This window comes from Pituophis catenifer, unplaced genomic scaffold (genome assembly GCF_029215685.1).
Source record: "Pituophis catenifer annectens isolate HBS135680 unplaced genomic scaffold, rPitCat1.0.hap2 SCAF_1, whole genome shotgun sequence".
NCBI lineage: Eukaryota > Metazoa > Chordata > Lepidosauria > Squamata > Colubridae > Pituophis > Pituophis catenifer.
The window spans coordinates 204,846,148-204,869,118 of record NW_027256881.1 but is presented as its reverse complement, the minus strand read 5'-3'; the positions used below and the strand labels follow the sequence as shown (position 1 = coordinate 204,869,118).

Below are 22,971 nucleotides of genomic sequence, written 5' to 3'. Positions count from 1 at the left end.
TACTAAGGGTGGGAACTGCTTTATCCTTTTCCGTGGTTTCAGCTATTTTTTGTTGTATTGGGGAGGCCGTGAGTATCATCTGGCTTGATGGTATTTTCTTACTTAACTTAGAGATTGTTGTTGAGCTTGTAGTTGCCATTTGTATTTCTTTTAATATCTTCTCCCAGAATCTCATATACTGAGTTCTATTTAGGTTATTCTATTTCTTTTGGGATTTTTGTATGGTTAGTGGCTTTCAATAGTCCCAGTAATCCCAAGAAAATAAGCAACTAGGTTAGGTTCCCCTGTCACACTATCACTATCTATATGTAAATTTATCTATGAGTTCTATTTTCCCTTTTTCGATATTTTACAGAGATCTTCACTTCATAATAACTGTCTGGTCTGTATTACTCTCTAAGCATAGGGGTAGAATATAAGGGGGGGGAAGCGAGGGAAAAGTCTAATACTTCAGCAATTCATCAGTTAACTATCCTTATATTTGGTTATTTACTATCTTATTTAAGTTAATTGTTAAGTACTATTAATTAGTATTTATCAAATCAATTACCTTAATTTCAATCCTAAAATCAATTAATCTATCTAATATAGTTTTCAAAGCTAGACATGCAGGGGGATATAATATTTAACTACCAAGATAAAATAAAGCACTGAGATAAATATAGTTATATATTAAGAGTAAATATAAAATTAAATTAACAGTTATATATATAGTATATATTATATAATATATAGGATTATATAGATTTCACAAACAATACATTTAATATTAATACCTTCTATAGTTCTTAATCACTAATTTGTTATCAGCTTTTAATACAATTAATTATACTTTACAGTTGATTCTTCTTCTTCTTCTTTTTCTGGATCACTCTCTTCTCTCTCTCTTCTTCCCAAATTTGTATCTTTCTTATTTATTGTTCAAAGTCCAAAGTTCTAAGTCCAGTATCCAATGTCCAAATATTTTTAAATGAGTGTCCAATGTCCACCAAAGCTTCAAAACCCCCAGGTGTCCACCTTTCAACAGAGAGAGAAAAGGAGTAGAGGGTAAAATAATCCAAATCCCGAAGTTTAGGTCCAAACCTCTAAATCTCCAAAGTCCAAAAGTCCAAGAGTCCCAAGGGAAATATTCTGCTTAAATTAATTTAGTTTAGCTCCAAAAGTCACTGATCTCCACTTTAAACGAAGTTTTCCTGGCACGCTCTCTCTTCCGGTATCGAATGTTTGTTAAATGTCTCGTTATCACTTCCACAAAGTCTGTCAAATTAACCCCCTTTCTCTCCTTAAATTCCGTCTCTCCTCTGTGGCTGTATATTCAAAATCCACGCTTGTCTGGGCTCGCTTTCTCCTCCTGGGTTTCCTCCGCTTTCGCCGGCTGCTAAATTGTGCGCTGTCACTGTCAAGATGGAAACTGTCTCCGCTTATTTCTCAGTCGCCGCTATCTAGCTTCTTAGTTGGAGTTTTAACTTCTTCCGCCTTCGAATTTCACTTTATCGGTTGTAAATATACCTTTTGAGCTTTTTTCTTTCCCGATCTTTCCACCGAAGTCTTCTTTATTTGATTTTCGCTTCCCTCTTAGTCAGCTGTCAACGTTTCTGGCCAGCCGGATGGCTGGTTTTTCCCCGATCAGGATTAAGGGGGGTTTCCTGAACCTTCGGGGGGATTGCTGTCCTCCCCGAGGTCCTCGGAGTTTCCCCTTTTTTCTATTGACCTATCCGAGGTCAATAGTGCCTAAATCGGCTCCTAAATCGGCGATATTAGGGACTTGGAGAACGGAGAGCCGTTCCTTTCGTCCCTAACATGATGACGTCACCGCCGGAAGAGCCTATATTTCAGTACTTTCTTATTATAGCTTTTGGATTGATTGATTGATTAATTGATAGATAGGTTTTAAACAGACATCTCCAAGCACTAAAAACTGCTTTAACCTCAGATTACCTGCCTTCCACAGCTGATGTTTTCATCTCATTTTGCCAAAACAAAGCATCTTTTGAAACTTCTCTTTTAGAGCCTACAGATACACATCTTTTTCTTTTTTAATCAAATCTTATAGTAGCATGAATTGAATTAGAATCCTAAATCACAAACGTAAATCAAATCTCCAAATTGCATCCGGGTATAGTCGAACCTTGCCAAATAGGTGTTCTTTTTTAAAAAAATATGCATAAAGTGTTTTTTTTTCCTTCTAACTTCATTATGTTCTGCTTATTTGTTTCACTGGAATCTTAAAATACCACCCCACTACATGCTGTAGAAATGTTACTTTTCAGTTTTTTTGGTTTTTATTTTAATGAATTTGACCTTAATTGATTTTTGTATTCCAACACGAACTTCTCCCATGTTAAATATTCTCTGTAAATTAGTACTGATATTTTTTGTGAATTAATTTAGTGCAGAATTCCTCATAAAAAAGATAAAGTTACAGTTGACAGATCATTTCGTTTCATGTTAGATATACAGGAAGAATAAAAATTACACCAAAGTTTAAGTTTAAACCAGATTTACTTTAGGAGTCGCCACTCTTTAACTGTCAGACAAGAAGATCCTGAAGGCACTTACATGTAATCCTCAATTTACAACAGTTCATTTAGTAACAATTCGAAGTTACAATGGCATTGAAAAAAATGACATGACTGTTTTTCACACTTATGTCCATTGCAGCTTCCCATGGTTAAGAGATGAAAATTGGGATGCTTGGCAACTGATTCATATTCATGATGGTTGCGATCCCGGGGTCACGTGATCTCCTCCTAACAAACAAAGTCAATGGGGAATCCAGATTCACTTAACAACCATATTATTAATTTAACAATTGTAGTGATTCATTTAACAACTGTGGTAAGAAAGGTCATAAAATGGGACAAAACTCACTTAAAAAATGTCTCAGTTAGCAACAGAAATTTTGGGCTCAAATGTAATCTTAAATCAAGGACTACTTGTATAGGACTGTGGGATTCTTGTTCCCTCCAAGAACAAAAAATGAGAAAGAAGGAATCTTGGTTACACAAGTATTCCATGTACTGTCCAGTGGTGGGTTGCCTCTGGTTTGGACCAGTTCGCATGAACCGGTAGTAAAACCGGTGGGAGGCTCCGCCCACTGACCCAGACGTCATCATAGGTGATTTGTGCATGCATAAAAGAGCGTGTGCATGGGCGCGATGCAAACCGGTAGTAAAGGTAAGTAGAACCCACCCCTGGTACTGTCCCTGAAGCAAGTCCTAAGAGAAATGCCTTCCCCTAAGGTCTATCTCATATATCAAGCTGTCTAGGAATCCAGCCTAGGTCTGTGGGATTTTAAACCCTTAGAGAAAGACTAGTTTTGTCCAGGGCAGGAAAACAAAGAAGAGAAAGATGAATACAGCCCATGAAAAGCATTGCTACCTTTCTAGGAATTTATCAACAGTTAGGTCTATGGAGATTCTCAGTCATCCAGGTCATGGTTGTCTGCAAGGAGTATAAATCCTTCCATTCCCCACCATCCAGTCAGAGCTGAAGAAGCTTCTTGGATGAGAAGCAAAATGTCTTCAAAGAAAAACCAGAAAGTCCAGTTGCCTCTTGAAAAAAGCACATTTGGGGCTATCAACAGTTATGCTAAAAGTTACTCTTGTACACCAACAATCCACCATATTCCAAAAACGAAGATACTTTTTTCAGGATTTCTTACTGAAAAGAGATGGGCTTCTGAATTTGGCCCCATTTCTCCTTACAAGACTCTGAAGCTTTCTGAAGCTTTGCAATGTTGCCCCACCCAGCAAGGTTGCTCCCACTAAGCCTGAAAGTTGAAACTCCACTGAAGCAAGACTCTATCATCTGTCTGTCTGCCTGCCTGCCTGCCTGCCTCTCTGTGTAGGTTTAGTATTAAGGAAATTTGGAAAACAATCATATTGTGACATGGCTTACTTGCCAGAATGGCACTTACTCCCAAAGAAGTCTCCCCAAGAGCCTTGGTAGTACAGTGGTCTAAAGCACCCTGTTATTAAGACCAGCTGCCTGCCTGCTTTTGGACCTGACAGGGAAGACATGAAAAAAATTCCTACTGTCTTCCAAAGCTCTGTTCAAGATTCAACCCAAGGAGATTTTGCTATCTTGGTAGCAAGATTATAATTCTGATTTTTCTATGGCAAGGTCTATACAGTATTATGGAACAAATAGGCTTTCAAATTAAAGTGGACTTGTTCCTAATTACAACCTTAGGGAAATGAAAACAATTTTACCCTGACATTTCAGAGCTTAACATCCTTTCTGCTGGTGTTCTGCATTGTTTTATTTAATTATATTTTTGTAAACATCAAAGAGACATTAAGAATGGATGGTGTATTTATTTGCGGAAGCAAACCAACAAACCAACCAACCAACCAACCAATCAATCAATTAAATAGCAATTTGTAGTAATTCAGTACAGTTCTTAAAAATACTCTTAGCTTTTAAAATGTTGAGAAAATAAACAGTTGTTCAAATGGAGGCTGGTATTGAAACAATCTTAATTGGAAGTACCAAGTTAGTATCGGCAGGGAGGGCATTTCATGGGTGAAATCCCATCAACTTAATTGGGTGAAGAGTTTCAGAAGAGTTAGGATTCAAATAAATAGATACAAGTAATCCTTGTTGGTGACCAAAATTGGGACAAGTAACTCCATCGCTAAGTGCCACGATTGCTATGTGAAATATCATGTGATCACAATAAACTTATAACCTCATTTCCCCTTTGGTTGTTAAGCAAATCCTCACAGTTGCTTAGCAAAACATTATATGACTGTGATGTATGATTTCACTTCTACCTTCTCTATTAACTTTGTCACAAGCCAAGTTGGGAAGTGCACAAATACTGCTCATGTAATCAAGGGGCAGTGTGATGGTTGAAAGTGCAAGTGTAAGAATTGGTCACAATTCTCTTATAATGTCTCTTTGATTTTATTTTTTATTTTAGAATGTCCTAACTTCAAACAGATGTTAAATGATCACTTCCTGTATGGGAGGGTTAACTAACAAAGAATATAATCAATATAATCCTTTGCTTTCTTACTGTTTCTTACTTAACCACTGGATGGAATATTATTACAAATATAGGATCCTTTCATGGAGCGACTGGCATGTATTGGTTCTTTTAAAAATTTTGACATCATCATGCCTCAGAAAGTCTCTTTCTCACAAATCAGCTCCATTTCTTATCTCCTCAAAAGCCACTCCTTATGAGGATTTTGAGCATGAGATTCATACTCAGGAGACATTATGGGGTAAAAAAAAAAAATTCCCTACAGTCTCAAAGTCTGCATGCTATCATGTTCCTAGGCAGATTTCCAACACTGTGAATTGGCTCTAGAATTGCATGTAAGATGGGAACTTCCTTATATTCCATCCATTCCACAAATTTTGAATTTAAACAATTTGTGACTAAGTTATGCGAATGCAGAATATTGGGCTAGATAGCACCAGAAACTACCTCTGCTGCAAATAGTCCTTGTTTGGAAAATGCTAAATTGTGTGTTAAGGGTCCCAAAAGGGTCCCAAAACCATAATGACTATAGAGACATTTGTTCTACTGGCCTTGAAAAACATGCAGAACATAAATGCATGCAGAAAATAAATGGATTTTTGCAGCCAGTAGTCAATCCAAAATCGTGCCGAGGAAAAAGTGTTATCCTGAGCAGTCATCCTGAGAAATCTCATACCACAATCAACACCGTTTGGGTCGCTGTATATTTCTGGCTGTGTAGGAGGGAGCCTTCAAATCAGCTGAGATTGATAACTTTATGTTGAGGCCTCCATTTGGCAGATGAAACGGAAATCAATGTAAGTTAAAAACTAACTTGATGCTTGTGTAAAGTTTGGCACTTTGCCCAGCTCAGCCAGCGTCATGCTATGCACATATTACATCTATTTATCTCCTGGGGTCTACGGTATTTTTCCTCATCATCATTGGCTTTTTATTTACTTTTTTTATATATGACTCAAGGTGGTAAGCACAGTAATGCTCCGCCTTCCTATTTTCCCCACAACAACAACCCTGTGAGGTGGATTGGGCTGAGGGAGGAGGGTGTCAGGCCCAAAGTGACTCAGCTGGCTTTCCTGCCTAAGGCAGGCCTAGAACTCACTGACTCCTGGATTCTAAGCCAGCACCTGAACCATTACACCATGCTGTAACAAGGCAGCGGAGCTAGGAAAACAATCTGTGGCCTCAAGTAGCATTTTCCTCCCTACAAGGAAGGCTGCCAAAATGCAAATGTGGGACTCTGGTCAAAGAGTAACATGGGATTTAAGCAGCCCTGCCTTTGTGTCCTCCAGGGACAGTAATGAGAGCTAGGGAAAGCTTTGGGGCTGGAATACCACACCTTCAAAAACAGCCAATCTTAGATGGTCGGCTGAGGGAAATTTTGATACAACTTGGCAAAGCAGTTGAGGTGGAGGTGAGCTTAGTTCAACACCACTACCACCAGCGAGCCTTGAGCTGCAAACACAGACTTTGATTCGAGGCAGTCCTCTTTATCGTTTCAGCAAAACCGAGATACAAAGCCTGGTATAAAACACCCACACCTCATCCTCTATGTGATTCCTGCGGTTTGCAAAGCCTCAACGTTTGCTGAGAGGCTGTGAAAGATGGACGGCATGACGGTCTTTTTAACCAATTCCAACCAGCACATTAACATCGGAAAAGAAAAGCCCAGCAGGTAAGCGTTTGACACCCCTGACCCTAAACAGCTGTGCCTAAGGAGCACCCACCGTGGACATCAGCATTTCCTTCATTTAAAAACTTGTTTAAAAGCATTTTTTTTCCATAACTTACTCTAAAGGGAAATGTTTTCTTTTCCAAAAAAAAACCCCAAATGTGCGGAAAAGCAGATCTGAAAGATTTATTTAGATGGGCAAAATGTCTGTCTCATTCTAAAGGAATTTAACCCTTGTATAGGTAGTCCACGACTTACAACAATTCCTTTAGTGACTGTTTAAAGTTACAAATGGCACTGAAAAAAGTATCTTATGATTGTTTTTCACACTTATGACCATTGCGGCATCCCCATAGTCACATGATCAAAATTCAAACGCTTGGCAACTGATTCATATTTATGACAGGTGCAGTGTCCCAGGCTCATGGGATCACCTTTGTGGACTTTTGACACCCAAAGTCAATGGGGAAGCCGGATTCACTTAACAACCAACTTAACAACTGCAGTGATTTACTTAACAACAGTGACAAGAAAGGTCATAAAATGGGGCAAAACTCACTGAACCAATGTCTCACTTTACAACAGAAATTTTGGCCCCAATTGATGATGTGATGTGATCGTAAATTAAGGACTACCAGTACTTGTATATTCAGTAGTGTGTGATGCAGAATTTGTGTGGCTACCAGATTTTTTTTCCTCAAAAGCTATTTCTCTTTAATAGTTATGTAGTAGGTGCACAGAAAGTCCTGTAATGGATGTAATTTCATCTGCTCACTTTCTATGAATTAAAATTTTCCAGGATTTGCACATTTCTTTACAATTAGACAGAACTCAAGTTTTAACTTTTTTTAATGTGGAAGGAAGCAAAACTGAAAAGTTCCTTCTTTCCTATCAGTACAGCATTATGTTTTTGTGAATTACTTTGATCTCTCTGTAGTTCTAATCCAGTTTAAGCACTTAAATTTTACTGCATACAAGTGGTCTGAACTGCTACTAGTTTTTTTTCAAAAGACCTAATGTATTAATTTTCTTTTAATAACTAAACAAGGGCCTACATTCTTATGAAGTTAAGTTTCTTTCCATTTGCAATTATAATTGGAAGAAGGATGCAATCAGAAACTTGAGCCTTCTGAATATAATTTTAATTTAAACGTAGAGCAAAATTTAACCTTTAATCAAGAGGACAAGGGAGAATATTATAATAATTATATGAGAAGTGTCTACAGAGATTTCTAATAACAAAAATATATCACTGTATATCTATATTATCATTTTAACAAGGGATACAATAGTTGAATTGTAATTCAACTATTACAATGAAAGAGCAGAATGATCTATTGACTGATTTAATAGCACAGATTGAAACAATTGAATCTAAATGACATTTTAATTTGAACTGCCCCTGGGAAAGAGTTGTAGTGCTAAAAAGAGTAAATCAAACAATTTATAACATTAGACTACCCAATGGCTTGTAGAGCATTGATGTCCAACGGGTATGCTTCAAAAACTATTTGTACAAAATTCACATTGGTTTGGAGATTGATTAAGCCATGTTTTGCAAGCAACTTGCTCAAAGGATCCACTCCAAATAATAATTTGATATTTATATGAATACATTTGAATGTACAACACAATAATTCCCTATGCATTTTATATGCTCTACATTTTGTGTTCCCCTAAATATTTACAGCCTTAGCAGGTGGCAGTCTCTATTTGAAGTGATCTGATCTGAAAAAATGTTAAGATTTGGGCTTAATGCTCGGGTAGGAGATCACAATGGAATCTCACATCTGTAGGCTAGACTGGGAAGTTTAAAAAACATCCCAGATGTAGCAATAGCAAACTTCTCCCAAATTGTTATCAAGAAAACTACATGAATATGTCCACATAGTCACTAGGGGCTGAGCTCAAGGAGTCTTTACCAGTATGGTTAGAAGAACTGCTAGTACCGTAGAATTTCAAATATACCCGTCCCAAAAGTTTTGAATCTCTTTCTAATGTTTCCTAGTGTATAATTAACCTTTTGTCACAGCTATCACATACTGCATTAACATTTTCATTGAACTCTCTATCATAATTAAAATTCCTTTTCTGATCACTAGCCCAACTCCAGTTATTGTGCATGCAAATTTCTTCATAGTCCAAATCATAGGCTTATTATCTTAATTTAAGGAGTAATTAAACTATATGAACACTTACCCCAAGTATCCTTACTACTCTTCTTCCATATCCATTACATTTCTTCAGGAAGTTTTCTTTACACATACCTATTTTTATTTTTAAAGATGAATGTGCTCGAGTTATAACAAGACTGATAACCTAATCTACACTTTCTATATCTTACTAAAAAGCATTATGTGAAAACCTTGATTGACCAAAGCCATCTTGGATGAGTGAAATCAAAATCTATGGGCCAATCTGCTGATAGCCATACCATAGGGAAGTCTGCAGTTTACATAAGAGAAATAATAAATAATATTCAGGTAGTAAAAAACCTGAATTAAGGGGGAAAATAGATCTCTTCTATGTCTATGAGGAAGAAGATCAATATAATAGATCTGAATAAAGACAATCTAATCTTGTAGAGTGAAGCAGAAGAATATAGGCAGAGAAACTAAGCTATAGGTATGGGCATAACTGTGGGAAAAAAAGACTAAAATGTCTATGAAAATGTCTATGAAACTATGAATTGGTATCATCTAGATTGATGTAGTAGGTATGAAAGTAAATATCTACAGATTGCTAATAGTTATATATTATGCCCCAGTGAATAGTGATAATGAAAGAACCAATGATGAGTTGGGGGGGAAACTGCAAAATTCTGAATGAATTCAATCCAAGGGGGAAATTATTCCTGTAAATGACATAAATTCATGACAGCAATGAGGCAGAAAGACAAAAAAAGTGAACTGACTATTCAGAGAAGACCCAAGAATGAATGAATGAAGATGATGACAATTTGATGAATATCTAATAGAAAAAAGTATATTGTAAACATGTCATTTATGCATAAACTCATTCATATTTATGCATGACAAGAATACATATAAAACATGGTTGATTTAATTATGATGAAAAATTGAAGCAATTAGTAAAGGATTCGAGATAATTTGAGGTTCTGAATATGGAACAGGCCATTATTTTTTTTCAAGAATGGATGCTGCAATGGGGAAAACAGCCATTGAAGAAAAGGAAACAAGTGGAACTAGAGTAAAATTAGAATGATTACAGGAAGAGAACAGGGGTGAGTTCTACTTACCTCCGCTACCAGTTCGCAAAGGGAGCACATGTGTGCACATGCACAGAACCTTCTGCACATGCGCAAATTGTTTGTGACGATGTCCGGCCAGGTGGGCAGAGCCTCCCGCCACCATTACTACCAGTTTGCAAGAACCAGGAACAACCCACCACTGGAAGAGAAGGTATAGGTACTATATGAAAATGTACTTAGATTATTTCTCCCAAGAAAATCAATATATAGTGGAAAAAAGCTGTGGAAATTGCTTGGAACAGAGCAAAAAGAATTACGTTCCAGAATATAAGAGAAATGGAAAGTATAAAAAAGCTGCTTAGTGAAATTATTTACTTAATTTAATTTATAGGCCACCCAATTCCCAAACAACTTTGAGTGGCTTAAAACTAAAAAAACAACTTATTAAAAGAAAAATAGAACAGAATAGCAAAGTACAAAAAAAAACAACAACCAAGACTGAAAAGGGGAATTCATAATCATACTGTCGGCAAGAGCTAATGAAGTAAAAGAAGCAGTGAATGAGGAAAAATGCATGCAAGAGATTGATTTACAAAAAATGAGAATGAGATACGGAAGGAGACTGTTGCAAAAAAATGTAGAAACATACAGAACTGTTCACATTGAAAGAGACAGAGACAATTGTGCAGTCGTTTTGATAAATAAAAATGTTAAAAAACAGTTTTGGAACTGTGTGAAGGAAGCTAAACATCTTCCAGCAGAAAGAATCGGATTAAAAATAAAACTGCCATATCCTCAAAGCCAAGCTGCAAGAAACAGAGCAAACTCTGGCAAAGTAACTTGCCTTGTGGGCAAGTGGCAAAATGTTAGCTCTATAAGCAAGCCCAGTGTCTACATTATTGGCAATTGCTGAGCAGGAAGAGCTCACCTGTGTACACTCAGAGGGGAGTAGATATAAACTGTGCAGGGACCATGTTCCATTGCTGGAAACAACTTTGGCATCTGAGTTTGTGATCCGTGTTCTTCATTCCCGCTTCATTTTTATTTTGGCATATTATGAGCAATGATGGCACAGTGGTTAGAATGCAGTATTGCAGGCTAACTCTGCATTCTAACTGCCAGTTGGATCCTGACAGATTCAAGGTTGACTCAGCCTTCTATCCTTTCAAAATCAGTAAAATGAGGGCCCTGATTGTTGGGGGGCAACATGCTGACTCTTTAAACTGCTCAGAAAGTGCTGTAAAACACTGTGGGATGTTTTATAAGTCTAAGTCAGGGGTGTCAAACTCAAGGCCCGGGGGCCGCATTCGACCTGCGGGGGACTTAGATCTGGCCCGCAGGGCCGCCTTGGAAACAGTGAAGGACCAGCCTGCAGGGCCTCTGCCAGTGAAAACGGAGCTTGTGGGGGCCACATGTGGCTCTCCTAAGATCCATTTTCACTGGCAGAGGGTTGCAGGAGGCCATCCCAGCCAAAAATGGAGCTCGGGAGCCCGTTTTTGCTGGCAGAGCACTCAGGCCACCATAGGCGCCCCTGACATGAGTAACGTTGAGCTGGCCATGCCCACTCCGGCCCCCCGAAGTCAAACACAACCCTGATGTGGCCCTCAATGAAATCGAGTTTGACACCCCTGGTTTAAGTGCTATTGCTATTACTATTCCTAGACAAGCCTCTGGTTCATTCCTTGTCAGCTTCCCTGACATTCTTGCAAGCCTCACCCCAAGTACCCACTTCATGCCTGCACTTTTCTTACCCATTGCATGGATATTTCCTCCCTTTGTGGAAGCCAGGACATGGAAAAAAACATTTCAAGTGATGTGAGATGAAATAGAATCCTGAAAAGAGTATTTTAGAGATTTGTATGGGAATGATCCGTTAAAGGATGGAATTGAAATGAATGCTATAGATATTCGTGCCCAAGAAAAAAATGACGTAAGAAAGACAATAGTAAATGCTATAAGAAATTTAATAATAGTAAGTCTTCAAGAGTTGATAGTGTAACTGAAGAAATGTTAATCACTTCAGATTTTTGTGGGGTGCCCCCCCATGCAATATAGCCATTAGGGAAAAAGGGGGAAATTATGCAGGGGTGCAAGTTAATGGTTATGAAATTACATAATCTCAGATATAATATTGGAGCCAGTCCTGGATTTGTGAGCTGAATCCCCCAGAGATTTGCCAAGTAGAATCTTTTCCAGCTCCTAGAGAATTTAATATCATTCAGCCTGCTATTAAAACCTCCAACCAGCAGAAGGCTCCAAGAGGTACCCTTTCCCAACCAGTAAGCCCCAAGACCCTTCTATTACATATGAACAGACCATACACCTCTCTTGCTTTCAAATCCAAATAAAATGGTAGTATGCTTTATTACATTCATTAAACTAATAGCCAAACAATTCTACAGCTATAAGAATAACTTTGTACTAGAGCAAATATTGAATTCAAGGTTCTGGGACCTCAGTGTCCAGAGGCTTGTTCAGTGTCTCATTCATTCATCCTAAACAGTATTTGTAAAGGGGTGAAGCGCCTTCAATAAGATAGTATATAAGTTTAATACCTACATAACACAATTAAAGTCCTTCTTTGGCAAGGATGCTCGGTTACAACCGACCTTGAAACAAATGTCACATCTGGTGGGTTTGCACTCTCTTGATTCTGATCCAGATCAAGCTGGCTGCTCATAACCTTTTTGGCTGCTAGCAGACATATCAGCTGGGAACACAGGATGGGAGGTGGGGGATGACCCTCATTTATGTTTTATTTATGAAATTTATTTGACCCTCTGAACCTCACTGGACTCTGGGCAGTTTACAAAATCAAAATAAAAGAATTAGAATATATAGTAACTAAAAATAAGAAGCTAAAAAGAATTGTTCATGGGTCTCTAGGCTTACAAATTCTGCCTTTATTTCTTATCCCTCAGTTATGTTGTTGTATCTTAGTCTTTTAGCTGATATGCTTTGTCTTTATTTCTCCTTCATCTTATTGTTTCCGATTCTTGAGTAATTTCTTTTTGATTTTAAACCTTTGTTGGCTTTCTCTCTTACTCGAGTAATCCTCCTGTCTTCCATTTGTCTCCTCATTAAACTAAGCATTCTCTTTTATTTTTCTTCAATATGGTTTCCTATGATTAAAAAAATAAATTTAATCAGAAAATACTATCTCATATTTTAGTAGACCTCTGGAAGAATTATTAAAGGATGGAAGTATGTATATGTGTGTCTCTCTGTGTGTGTTTGCAAGAAATTTGAAGAATCTTTAAGGATCTCATTATGTCCAGCTGTAGCATTATTTCAAATCATTACATATGTAGGGAAGAAATATTAGGGAGTTTAATGTGAGGTTGAATTATATTCCTAAAAATACAATTTGTCATCTTTTGAATAGCTTAAAGGATAATTTAATTAATGTAGCTCTAAAATAGGCTGTTCAGGATCTGGACCCGGCCGTTTTGGCAAACTATCGTCCGGTCTCCAACCTTCGCTTTGTTGCGAAGGTTGTGGAGAGTGTGGTTGCGCGACAGCTCCCACAGTTCCTGGATGAAACCGTCTATCTAGATCCGTGCCAGTCCGGCTTCAGGCCTGGGTACAGCACGGAGACGGCATTGGTCGCGTTGGTGGATGATCTCTGGAGGGCTCGGGACAGGGGTTGTTCCTCTGTTCTGGTCCTGTTAGACCTCTCAGCGGCTTTTGATACCATCGACCATGGTATCATGCTGTGCCGGCTGGAGGGACTGGGGGTGGGAGGCACCGTGCTGCGGTGGTTCTCCTCCTATCTCTCTGACCGGTCGCAGTCTGTGTTGGCAGGGGGGCAGAGGTCGACCTCGAGGCGCCTTGCTTGCGGGGTGCCGCAAGGGTCGGTCCTCTCGCCGCTCCTGTTCAACATTTATGTGAAGCCGCTGGGTGAGATCATCCGTGGTTTTGGGGTGCGATGCCATCTGTACGCTGATGACACTCAGCTGTACATTTCCACCCCAGACCACCCCAATGATGCCCTCGAAGTGATGTCCCAGTGTCTGGAGGCCGTGCGGGTCTGGATGGGGAGGAACAGGCTTCGGCTCAACCCTTCCAAGACCGAGTGGCTGTGGATGCCGGCGTCCCGGTATAGCCAGCTGGTGCCATCGCTGGCTATTGGGGGCGAGTCACTGACCCCCACAGAGGGGGCTCGCAACTTGGGCGTCCTCCTAGACACATGGCTGTCTTTAGAAGAGCATATGACGGCCGTGGCCAGGGGGGCTTTTTATCAGGTTCGCCTGATACGCCAGTTGCGCCCCTTTCTGGATCGGGACTCCTTGTGCACAGTCACTCATGCCTTGGTTACGTCACGCCTGGACTACTGTAACGCTCTCTACATGGGGCTCCCCCTGAGGAGCACCCGGAGGCTCCAACTGGTGCAGAATGCGGCCGCGCGGGTGATTATGGGAGCGACGTGGCGCTCCCACGTAACACCTCTCCTGCGCGAGCTGCATTGGCTCCCGGTGGTCTTCCGGGTGCGCTTTAAGGTGTTGGTTCTCATCTTTAAAGCGCTCCATGGCTTAGGGCCAGGGTATTTGCGAGACCGCCTGCTGCTACCGATAACCTCCCACCGGCCAATACGCTCTCACAGAGAGGGCCTCCTCGGGGTGCCGTCGGTCAGGCAATGTCGGCTGGCGGCCCCCAGGGGGCGAGCCTTCTCTGTGGGGGCACCCGCCCTGTGGAATGAGCTGCCTCCTGGAATACGATTGATCCCGGACCTCTGGACCTTCCGTAAAGCCCTGAAGACGTTTTTATTTCATCAAGCTGGCCTAGCCTAAATGGTTTTTAATTGGGATTTTAAATTTTATGGATTTGAGGTTTTAAATTGGGTAGCCAATGATTTAATTCTTTTAATTATCTTAACTTTTGCATTTGTATGTTTTTTAATTTTGGCTGTTCACCGCCCTGAGTCCCTTCTGGGAGAAGGGCGGTATACAAATTAAATAAATAAATAAATAAATAAATCAGCTTGGAAACATCTAAATTCGATCCTGACAGGGTTCATGGTTGACTCAGCCTTCCATTCTTCCGAGGTCGGTAAAATGAGGATCCAGATTGTTGGGGGCAATAGGCTGACTCTGTAAACTGCTTAGAGAGGGCTGTAAAAGCACTGTGAAGCGGTATATTTATCTATTTATTTATTTATTGAATTTCTATACCGCCCTTCTCCAAAAGGACTCAGGGCGGTGAACCGATTAAGATTTCATATACATATAATATTTATATATATATATATAAACAGTAAATAATAAATTGAGTCAACTTGGTGTATCTGCTAAGACCTTGGCATAGAATTTAGATGTTTATGCTAGCCCTGCTTGTTGAAACAGAAAGGGTTTCAGGGCACGTCGGAAAGTGCGAAGATCTGGGATTATTCGTATTCCAGGGGGTATTTTGTTTCAAAGAGTAGGTGCCCCCACAGATGCTTTACTGGTGCTATCCAGTAAAGTGGGAGCCCATGTGTCTTAGGGATAATTCCAGCTAATAAAATGCAGTGGTACTTGGCTAATATAAAAAAGAACTAAATAAAACCAGACCTGATTAGTACTTGGATAGATAGTTCATCACTTGGAATACCACAGAAGTAAACTGGATTAAGAAACTGGAAAAAAAAATCTGGAAGAAGGCAAACCACTTTTATATTCTTCCCCTAAAAATATAGGGATATGTTCATGTAACCACCAAGAACCTAGCTTAACAAGGAATTTTTTACCTCCCCTCTCCCCAAATAGATTGAGTTTCCAAAAATATCTGGCAGGATATGAAAAAGTAAAAAAAAAGAGAGAGAGCAAAACTCAGTGTTCAGAGACAGCATACCCTAAATCGTAGCTGCTGGTGGTCAGCACCAGAAGATGGCTGGCATCTTCATGCTTTGTTTATAAGGTTTCTGACTGAGTGGATGTGAGAAACACAATGTGAATATGAGGCTGCTTATACATGGAGAGGTTGAGTGTCCTTTACTCCAGCAGTCCTATGCAGGGGTGAAATGTAAAATTTGTTACTACCGGTTCTGTGGGTGTGGCTTGGTGGGGGGGTGGTAATGTGACTGGGTGGGCGTGGCCAACTTCTTTTTTTTTTTTTAAACTTTTCAAAGCATTTTTTCTAATGCTTTGAAAAGCCTCTGCCGATCAGGCAATTCAGATGGGATTGTCAGAGAGGCTTTTTAAAAAATGCCTCTCTGCCGATCAGGCAACTCAGCTGGGATCATCAGAGAGGCTTTTTAAAAAATGCCTCTCTACCGATCAGGCAACTCAGCTAGGATCGTCAGAGAGGCTTTTTAAAAAATGCCTCTCTACCGATCAGGCAACTCAGCTGGGATCGTCAGAGAGGCTTTTTAAAAAATGCTTTGAAAAGCCTCTCTGCCGATCAGGCAACTCAGCTGGGATCATCAGAGACTTTTCAAAGCATTTTTTTTACCACCTCTTCGGCCAAGAGGTTGCAGGAAAAAATGCTTTGAAAAGCCTCTGATGATCTCAGCTGAGCCACGCGATGATCAGAAGCTTTTTTTTTTAACTTTTAAAAGCATTTTTGCATCGGAAGAGGTTGTAGAAAAAATGCTTTTAAAAGTAAAAAAATAAAAAAGCCTCTGATGATCGTGCGGCTCAGCTGGGCATGGTGGGGGGGGGGGCGCAGGGATTTTTGCTACCGGTTCTCCGAACCACCCGCCGCCATTGCTACCGGATCAGACGATCCGGTCCGAACCGGGAGCATTTCACCCCTGGTCCTATGTCTTATGGGGCAAAGGCTTGGTTTGATCTAACAGGAGCTGTTCTGTTCTTTCTGAGCACTACAAGAGAATACAACCACTGGTGATATTGTGAAGAATAAAGAATAAAGAAGATCACAGAACTAAATGGCAATGCGAACATTGTTAATGACTTCACAAACCATAAGGAATGTGTCTATTAACAGTCACACAAAGTCATTTCAGAAGGCAAACACAAGACACCAGTGGAGTGAAAGGAGGGGGGGGGAGGAAATGCCATTTCCTGAATATAAAATATATTGCTGCAGAACACCGAGAACCTCAACCTCCAGGGAAGAGTTTGCAATCAGCATACCAAGTGGGCAATAGCGACACGTTTACTATACTAAAAACTGATCATCTGGAAAGAGCCTGTTTGGCCCCAGTTCTTTTTCTCTTGCCAACCTCAGCATTATTAATATATAAACAGGCAATCTACAACCTCACCTGGCTTGCCATATTTTACCTTGCAATTTCCCCCCTCTCTCTGCGGTCACTGACAGCTTCCTCCTTCTCTTTTTATGTTTCTTTCCTAGGAATGGATTTGTTTATGTTAAGAACCCTCACTTGGATTTAATGGAGGAAGACATCCTTTACCACTTAGATTTAGGAACCAAAACGCACAACCTGCCAGCCATGTTTGGTGACATCAAGGTAACATCAAGATGACACAGCTACCACTTTTCTAAACATGTTCCGTTCTGCTCTTACCGCTCTTTTTTCTTTTTCTTCTTGTTACCAAAACCACCGACAAGCTTCAGAGATGTATTAAAGGTCCTAAGGGTATACAGTCTGTGCTATTCGGCAAAGTGACTCAGAAAGTATGCTGCAGCTACAGTTATGGACTATTACCCTTCTCTTCTCAGTTGAAGGAAGGAGATTGAGAAAACAAAGCCAGTTTGATGGGCTAAATTCTTCCCTGGAGTAGTTTCTCTGGCTCCAGTTCCAAAACAATACATGGTGGGATTTGAGTCATCGATCGGTGGTATCATTTTCCATTTCTCTTGCTAAGGAGAAGAGCCTGATTTCTGTTGATGCCACTTCCAAAGCTGTTTAGGGATAAACAAACACCAACTGTATTGTGAAGTGTGTTTAGTCTCATGGAAAACTTTCAGCAAGAGACTCTGGGCTCCAAATTTGATACTGGTTCATATCAGAAGAGGAACAGAATTCTCAGACAAGGGAAATAATGAGAGTTTAGGCAGGGGTGAAATCCAGCAGGTTCTGACAGGTTCTGGAGAACCGGTAGCAGAAATTTTGAGCAATTCAGAGAACTGGTAGCCGAAATTTTGAGTAGTTCAGAGAACCGGCAAATACCACCTCTGGCTGGCCCCAGATGGGGGTGGGAATGGAGATTTTGTAATATCCTTCCCCCAGGAGTGGGGAGGGAATGGAGATTTTGAAACACCCATCAAGCCACACCACATCCACCAAGCCATGCCTTCAGAACCAGTAGTAAAAATTTTTGGATTTCACCACTGAGTTTAGGAAGTGATATTCTGACATATAAAAAATGCATTCTTCTTAATCATGAAGGGTCGCTTCTTTATCTCATCTTTTTAACTAGAGATGTTAAGAACTGAATCGCACAGATTCTGTGTCTCTGCTAGGATTAGCAGATCTGATGTGGCAAATAGATACACAAAAATTTATTTTGCTGCCATCTTGTGGTCATCCAGATTTTTGAGCCCCAAATCTGATAGCCCTAATTTTTTTTTTTAACTTTTGCAGTTCAATCTCAATTCTCTGGACTGCAATTTAGAGAACCTTGAATGCAATGGATTAAATTTGTATTTGGACTCCCCCCCGCATACACACAAAATAATGGATGTCTATTGTTTTTAAAACCCATCTGGACAACTGCCCTAACACAAATGATGGAAATTGATGTCAATGGCATAAAAATTATGTTAATTACATGAATTTAATATGAACAAGCATTTTGGTTAACTGATGTGTTTTCCCTAAATAGTCCTTTAAACTGAGGATACATTACGCATATGTCTGGTATCCAAAGGTCTTCAACAACTGAATCCCAGTTGGAAATTTGCTTTGGTCATCAGTAGCTGCTAAATTAACCGTTGATCAGAGAAAAAATAGCATTTACACTTATGGCTGAATGGAAAACCCTTACAGTATAGAATTTTTGCATAAAACAGGAAAAATACACTTATGATTTGTGGCATTGATGATTACAAAAAATGCATAATAGTAAAGTGTGAACTTTCTTATTTTTTTTATTAGCACTTATTTTTTTATTAGCACTTATATTTGCTGCAAATGAAATTGGACGCTTCTTCTTTCTATTTCTTTTTATTCTTTTTCTCTACTCTTGTTTTTTATTTCCTCTTTATTTCTTTCTACACTGCTTTTACTCTTTATTAGTTTGTATTAATTTTTATGTTCTCTGTAAAACCTTCAATAAATCTTATTTTAAATAAAGTAGAATTGCCTTGCTTCTGAAATCCTTATTTGTGCTGTGTAAGAAAAAGCCCAATGAATTCCTTTAATTTATTTCTGGAAAATATGTGGAACCCAAGCTAAGTATTTAAAAACCCCATTGATTTTAATGGAAGTATTAAGATAAATTAGTTCTTTGAGGTTTATCACACATTTGGAGCACAATCTGAGATGGGTTTATTTTCTCCTGAGGAAATGTGTAGGATTTGAACCTACAGTATGTATTTCTGGTGCTACAAAGCAGTAGGAGTTGCAGGAGCCACGGTGGTGCAGTGGTGCAGTGCAGTACTGCAGGCTACTTCTGCTGCCTGCTGCCTGCCTGCAATTTGGCAGTTCGAATCTCACCAGGCTCAAGATTGACTCAGCCTTCCATCCTTTTGAGTTCAGTAAAATGAAGACCCAGATTGTTGGGGGGCAATATGCTGACTCTGTAAACCGCTTAGAGAGGGCTATAAAAGCACTGTAAAGCGGTATGTAAGTATAAGTGCTATTGCTATTGCTATTGCTACAAAGTTGTGCAAAACTGTATAGGAATATCAGCCATTTAGATCAAATATCATTTTGGACCACAGTAGCTATGTGGGGCAGCAAACGGAGATGTGTTGATTAGTTATCCTCTCGATTCAGAAGTGATTTTTAATTCTTTTCCTGGAATTCCACACCCACTTACACTTGCAATTCCTGACTGCACGTACAGAATTTTGCACCCTTCTTGAAATAATATAGCAGACCACACACCAATTCAGCATCTGGTTCAACTTTGTTTCTAGCATAAATAACTACTAGCAGTTTATGTGCGGGGCTTGCTTATTTTGCTGGGTTTATTTTCAGCTGAAAATTACAGTCGCTGCAAATAAGGCATTTGGACCGAGGACAAAATTCAGATCTAAAATGCAGACATTGCACATCAAATGTGGAAATTCAGATACATTTTTTGGTGGATGTGCCACTCGTCCCTTCAAAATGTGGGCAGAATTCCAGGCACAATGCAGTCCATGTAGAAGCAAATATATAGGGGAGATCTAAAATTGTATAGTCCTGCACCTCTTTTCTTTCTTCTCCCTCCCCCACCCCCTAGTTTTTACTGAATCAAATAATATGCAGGACATAACATTATCCCCACTCCTGTTTCACTTCATTGGATATTCCTGCAGGAGAGAAACATTTCAATTTTATTTATGTCATGGGTATTAGATTACTACACCCTCACAACTGGTGAAGCATATAGAAGGGCCCCTTTCGACAGAAATTGTGCATTTCTTATAGCAAAGTTCAGTGGGACACAGCCTGGGCAGCTACCTAATGACCCAAAGTTCCCCAGACCTCTTTTGGCAGTGCTCCACAGCTCTTCAACGATTACATTGCAGAAACACAGCTATAAAATGTATTTATTATTTATTAATCACATTTATGTGGTTACCCGTCTCACAGAAGCAACTCTAGGTGGTGTGCAATAATCAGAATGGTATTGATTAGCTAAATGATTACTTTGCATGGCCAGTTTGGTCTATTGGTAAAGGCACCAGATAGAAACCAGGAGACTGTGAGTTCTAGTCCTGCCAAAGGCAGGAAAACCGGCTGGGTGATCTTGGGCCAGTCACTCTCTTTCAGCCTAGCCCACTTCACAGGGTTGTTGTTATGGGAAAAGAAGAGGAAGAAGGAGCATTAGGCATATTTGCCACTTTGAGATATTCCTAAAAATAACAAAGACGGGATTTTAAAAAAACACTAAATTAGTTTTAAAATCTGTACACTGAATCTCTGGTTGAAAAGGTAAAACCAGCCATTTGTGACAGTACTTGAGCCAAAAATACTCTTTTTAAAAAAAATAAAGAAGGCTCACCCTCCCCCAAATTGCTCATCCCTGATTTAGGCCTTCCAATTATCATGACAAAAATAAAACCAGGTTGTTATATTCTGCTCTTTAAATTGCACCATGACTAAATTCCATGGGATTATCCTGATCAAATCCTGATCAATGAGGACCTCTTGTGTCCCCCTTATGCAGTGGTGAGATGTGTTGAGTAGGTGGATTGAAGAGACTGGAGACAGGCTTCAGACAACAGCACTTTTATTCAGCAACTATATACAAAACCAGCAGCCCTTTTATGGGGAGCTGTCAGGGAGCTCAGCCAATCATGTTTAAGTATTTTTCCCGCTCAAACAACAGACCAGTGGGAAGATTTAGGCTGTCAATATCTAACAAGATGCTGCCGGATTAACAACCGATTCGGTAATTGCTGCACACGCATGCACAGTTTTACAAATACTAACCTTCTGTGTTACCCCTTGGAGTAACACAGCTTAGGTGTGGCAATCTGCTCTACCATGCCAATAGGTTGAGAAGATAAAGGTAAGTAAAGCGCAGGGGCAGGCAGGTGGGCCGACTTGCTCGTCGGAGCGAACCGGTTCACTCCCAGTTGATCGTCGGAACTACCGGTTCGCCCAAACCGTTCTGAACTGGTAGAATGCTATTATGGCTCAAGCAGAACATCTTTTAGTTCATGCTTTCAAGTAGGATCTCCTTTTGGATATAAAAAAATGCACAAAACCATTCGGACAGCTTAGCAGCAGTAGATGCAAATGTTGTTGTTGCCGTTGCTGAAGCCCTTATCGTCCTTTTGCAGTTTGTCTGTGTGGGAGGAAGCCCCAACAGAATGAAAGCTTTTGCTGAGTTCATGCAGAAAGAACTTGGACACGAAGGAGAGGACAACGACGTGAAAGATATTTGTGCTGGGACCGATCGTTACTCCATGTATAAGGTGGGCCCGGTGCTGTCCATCAGCGTAAGTATCTTATGGGAGAATCCCGGAAACTCCTCTTAATAGTATACAGTATATCTGACCATTCCAGCATACTCTTTGTTCTTTAATGTATGTCTTAAGACTTGTCAAAGGAAGATAAAAAGTAAAGAGATCAATGCTGGGGCTCAAGGAACGTCTTTTCAGGCCTTGGTTTAACCGACAAGCATCATTTCTTTGAACCTGAAGCTCCTTCAATCCTTTACACTTTCCACTCTTTCTACCTCACTTGCATGTCGGCAAGAATGCCTAGGGCCATGTTGTATAATCTCAGTTTATCCCTTAAGGGGCTAAAGCAGAAAGTTGGAAAGCTGAATAAATTGCTTTTATTAGGAAGCCACGGAGATGCCTCCCCCCCCCTCCACTCCAGCAAGCTTATAAGTGGAACCATTGGGGATAACTGTCCTGAACTGCCATGCCTGCAGACAGCCAGTCCAAGCATGGCTCAGTAATGGAAAAGATGTGGATGAACTGCTACTTTTTATTCAAGACCATAAGACTAAGTATGAATCCCAGGGTTGGCCCTTGGCTGTTGATGAGATTTTTTGCATACTGCACCAGTGGTGGGATTCAATTTTTTTTACTACCGGTTCTGTGGGCATGGTGGGCATGGCATGGCATGGCTTGGTGGACGTGCCTTGGTGGGTGTGGCAGGGGAAGGAGACTGCAAAATCCCCATTTCCTCCCGTTCAGCTGGGACTCGGGAGGTAGAGAATAGATGGGGGTGGGGCCAGTCAGAGATGGTATTTACCAGTTCTCTAAACTATCCAAAATGTCCGCTACCGGTTCTCCAGAACTGGTCAGAACCTGCTGAAACCCACCTCTGTACTGTACACATAATAGTGGCTTTTTCACTGTGGTCTGCATGTCTTTCACTGTGCCCGGCTTGTTTTACCACTTTTCATACCTCAGTGAGAATTGCCAGTCAGGTACAACCCTGGCATAGCTAGAGCATATCCAGGAGAAGCTAAGATTTGCCAATGAGAAGGTCCTTCTTTAGACAGGTCAAGCTTGGCAACCATTTACGTCAACTTCTCTGTCCTCCTTCCCCTCCCCCCCAAAAAACCCCTCAGAGTTTAG

The 22,971-nt window shown here is 40.1% G+C and overlaps 1 protein-coding gene across 1 annotated transcript in view; it reads left to right on the top strand.

Annotated features, from left to right (window-relative positions):
* Positions 1 to 6,578: 6,578 nt before the first annotated feature.
* UPP2 (uridine phosphorylase 2) overlaps positions 6,579 to 22,971 on the top strand; it is a 40,450-nt gene continuing 24,057 nt past the window's right edge. Inside the window, exons 1-3 of the mRNA XM_070956987.1 lie at positions 6,579 to 6,665; positions 17,167 to 17,284; positions 21,718 to 21,876. Coding sequence (XP_070813088.1) covers positions 6,595 to 6,665; positions 17,167 to 17,284; positions 21,718 to 21,876 — 348 coding nt within the window. The 5' untranslated portion in view covers positions 6,579 to 6,594. The remainder of the gene's footprint in view (positions 6,666 to 17,166; positions 17,285 to 21,717; positions 21,877 to 22,971) is intronic.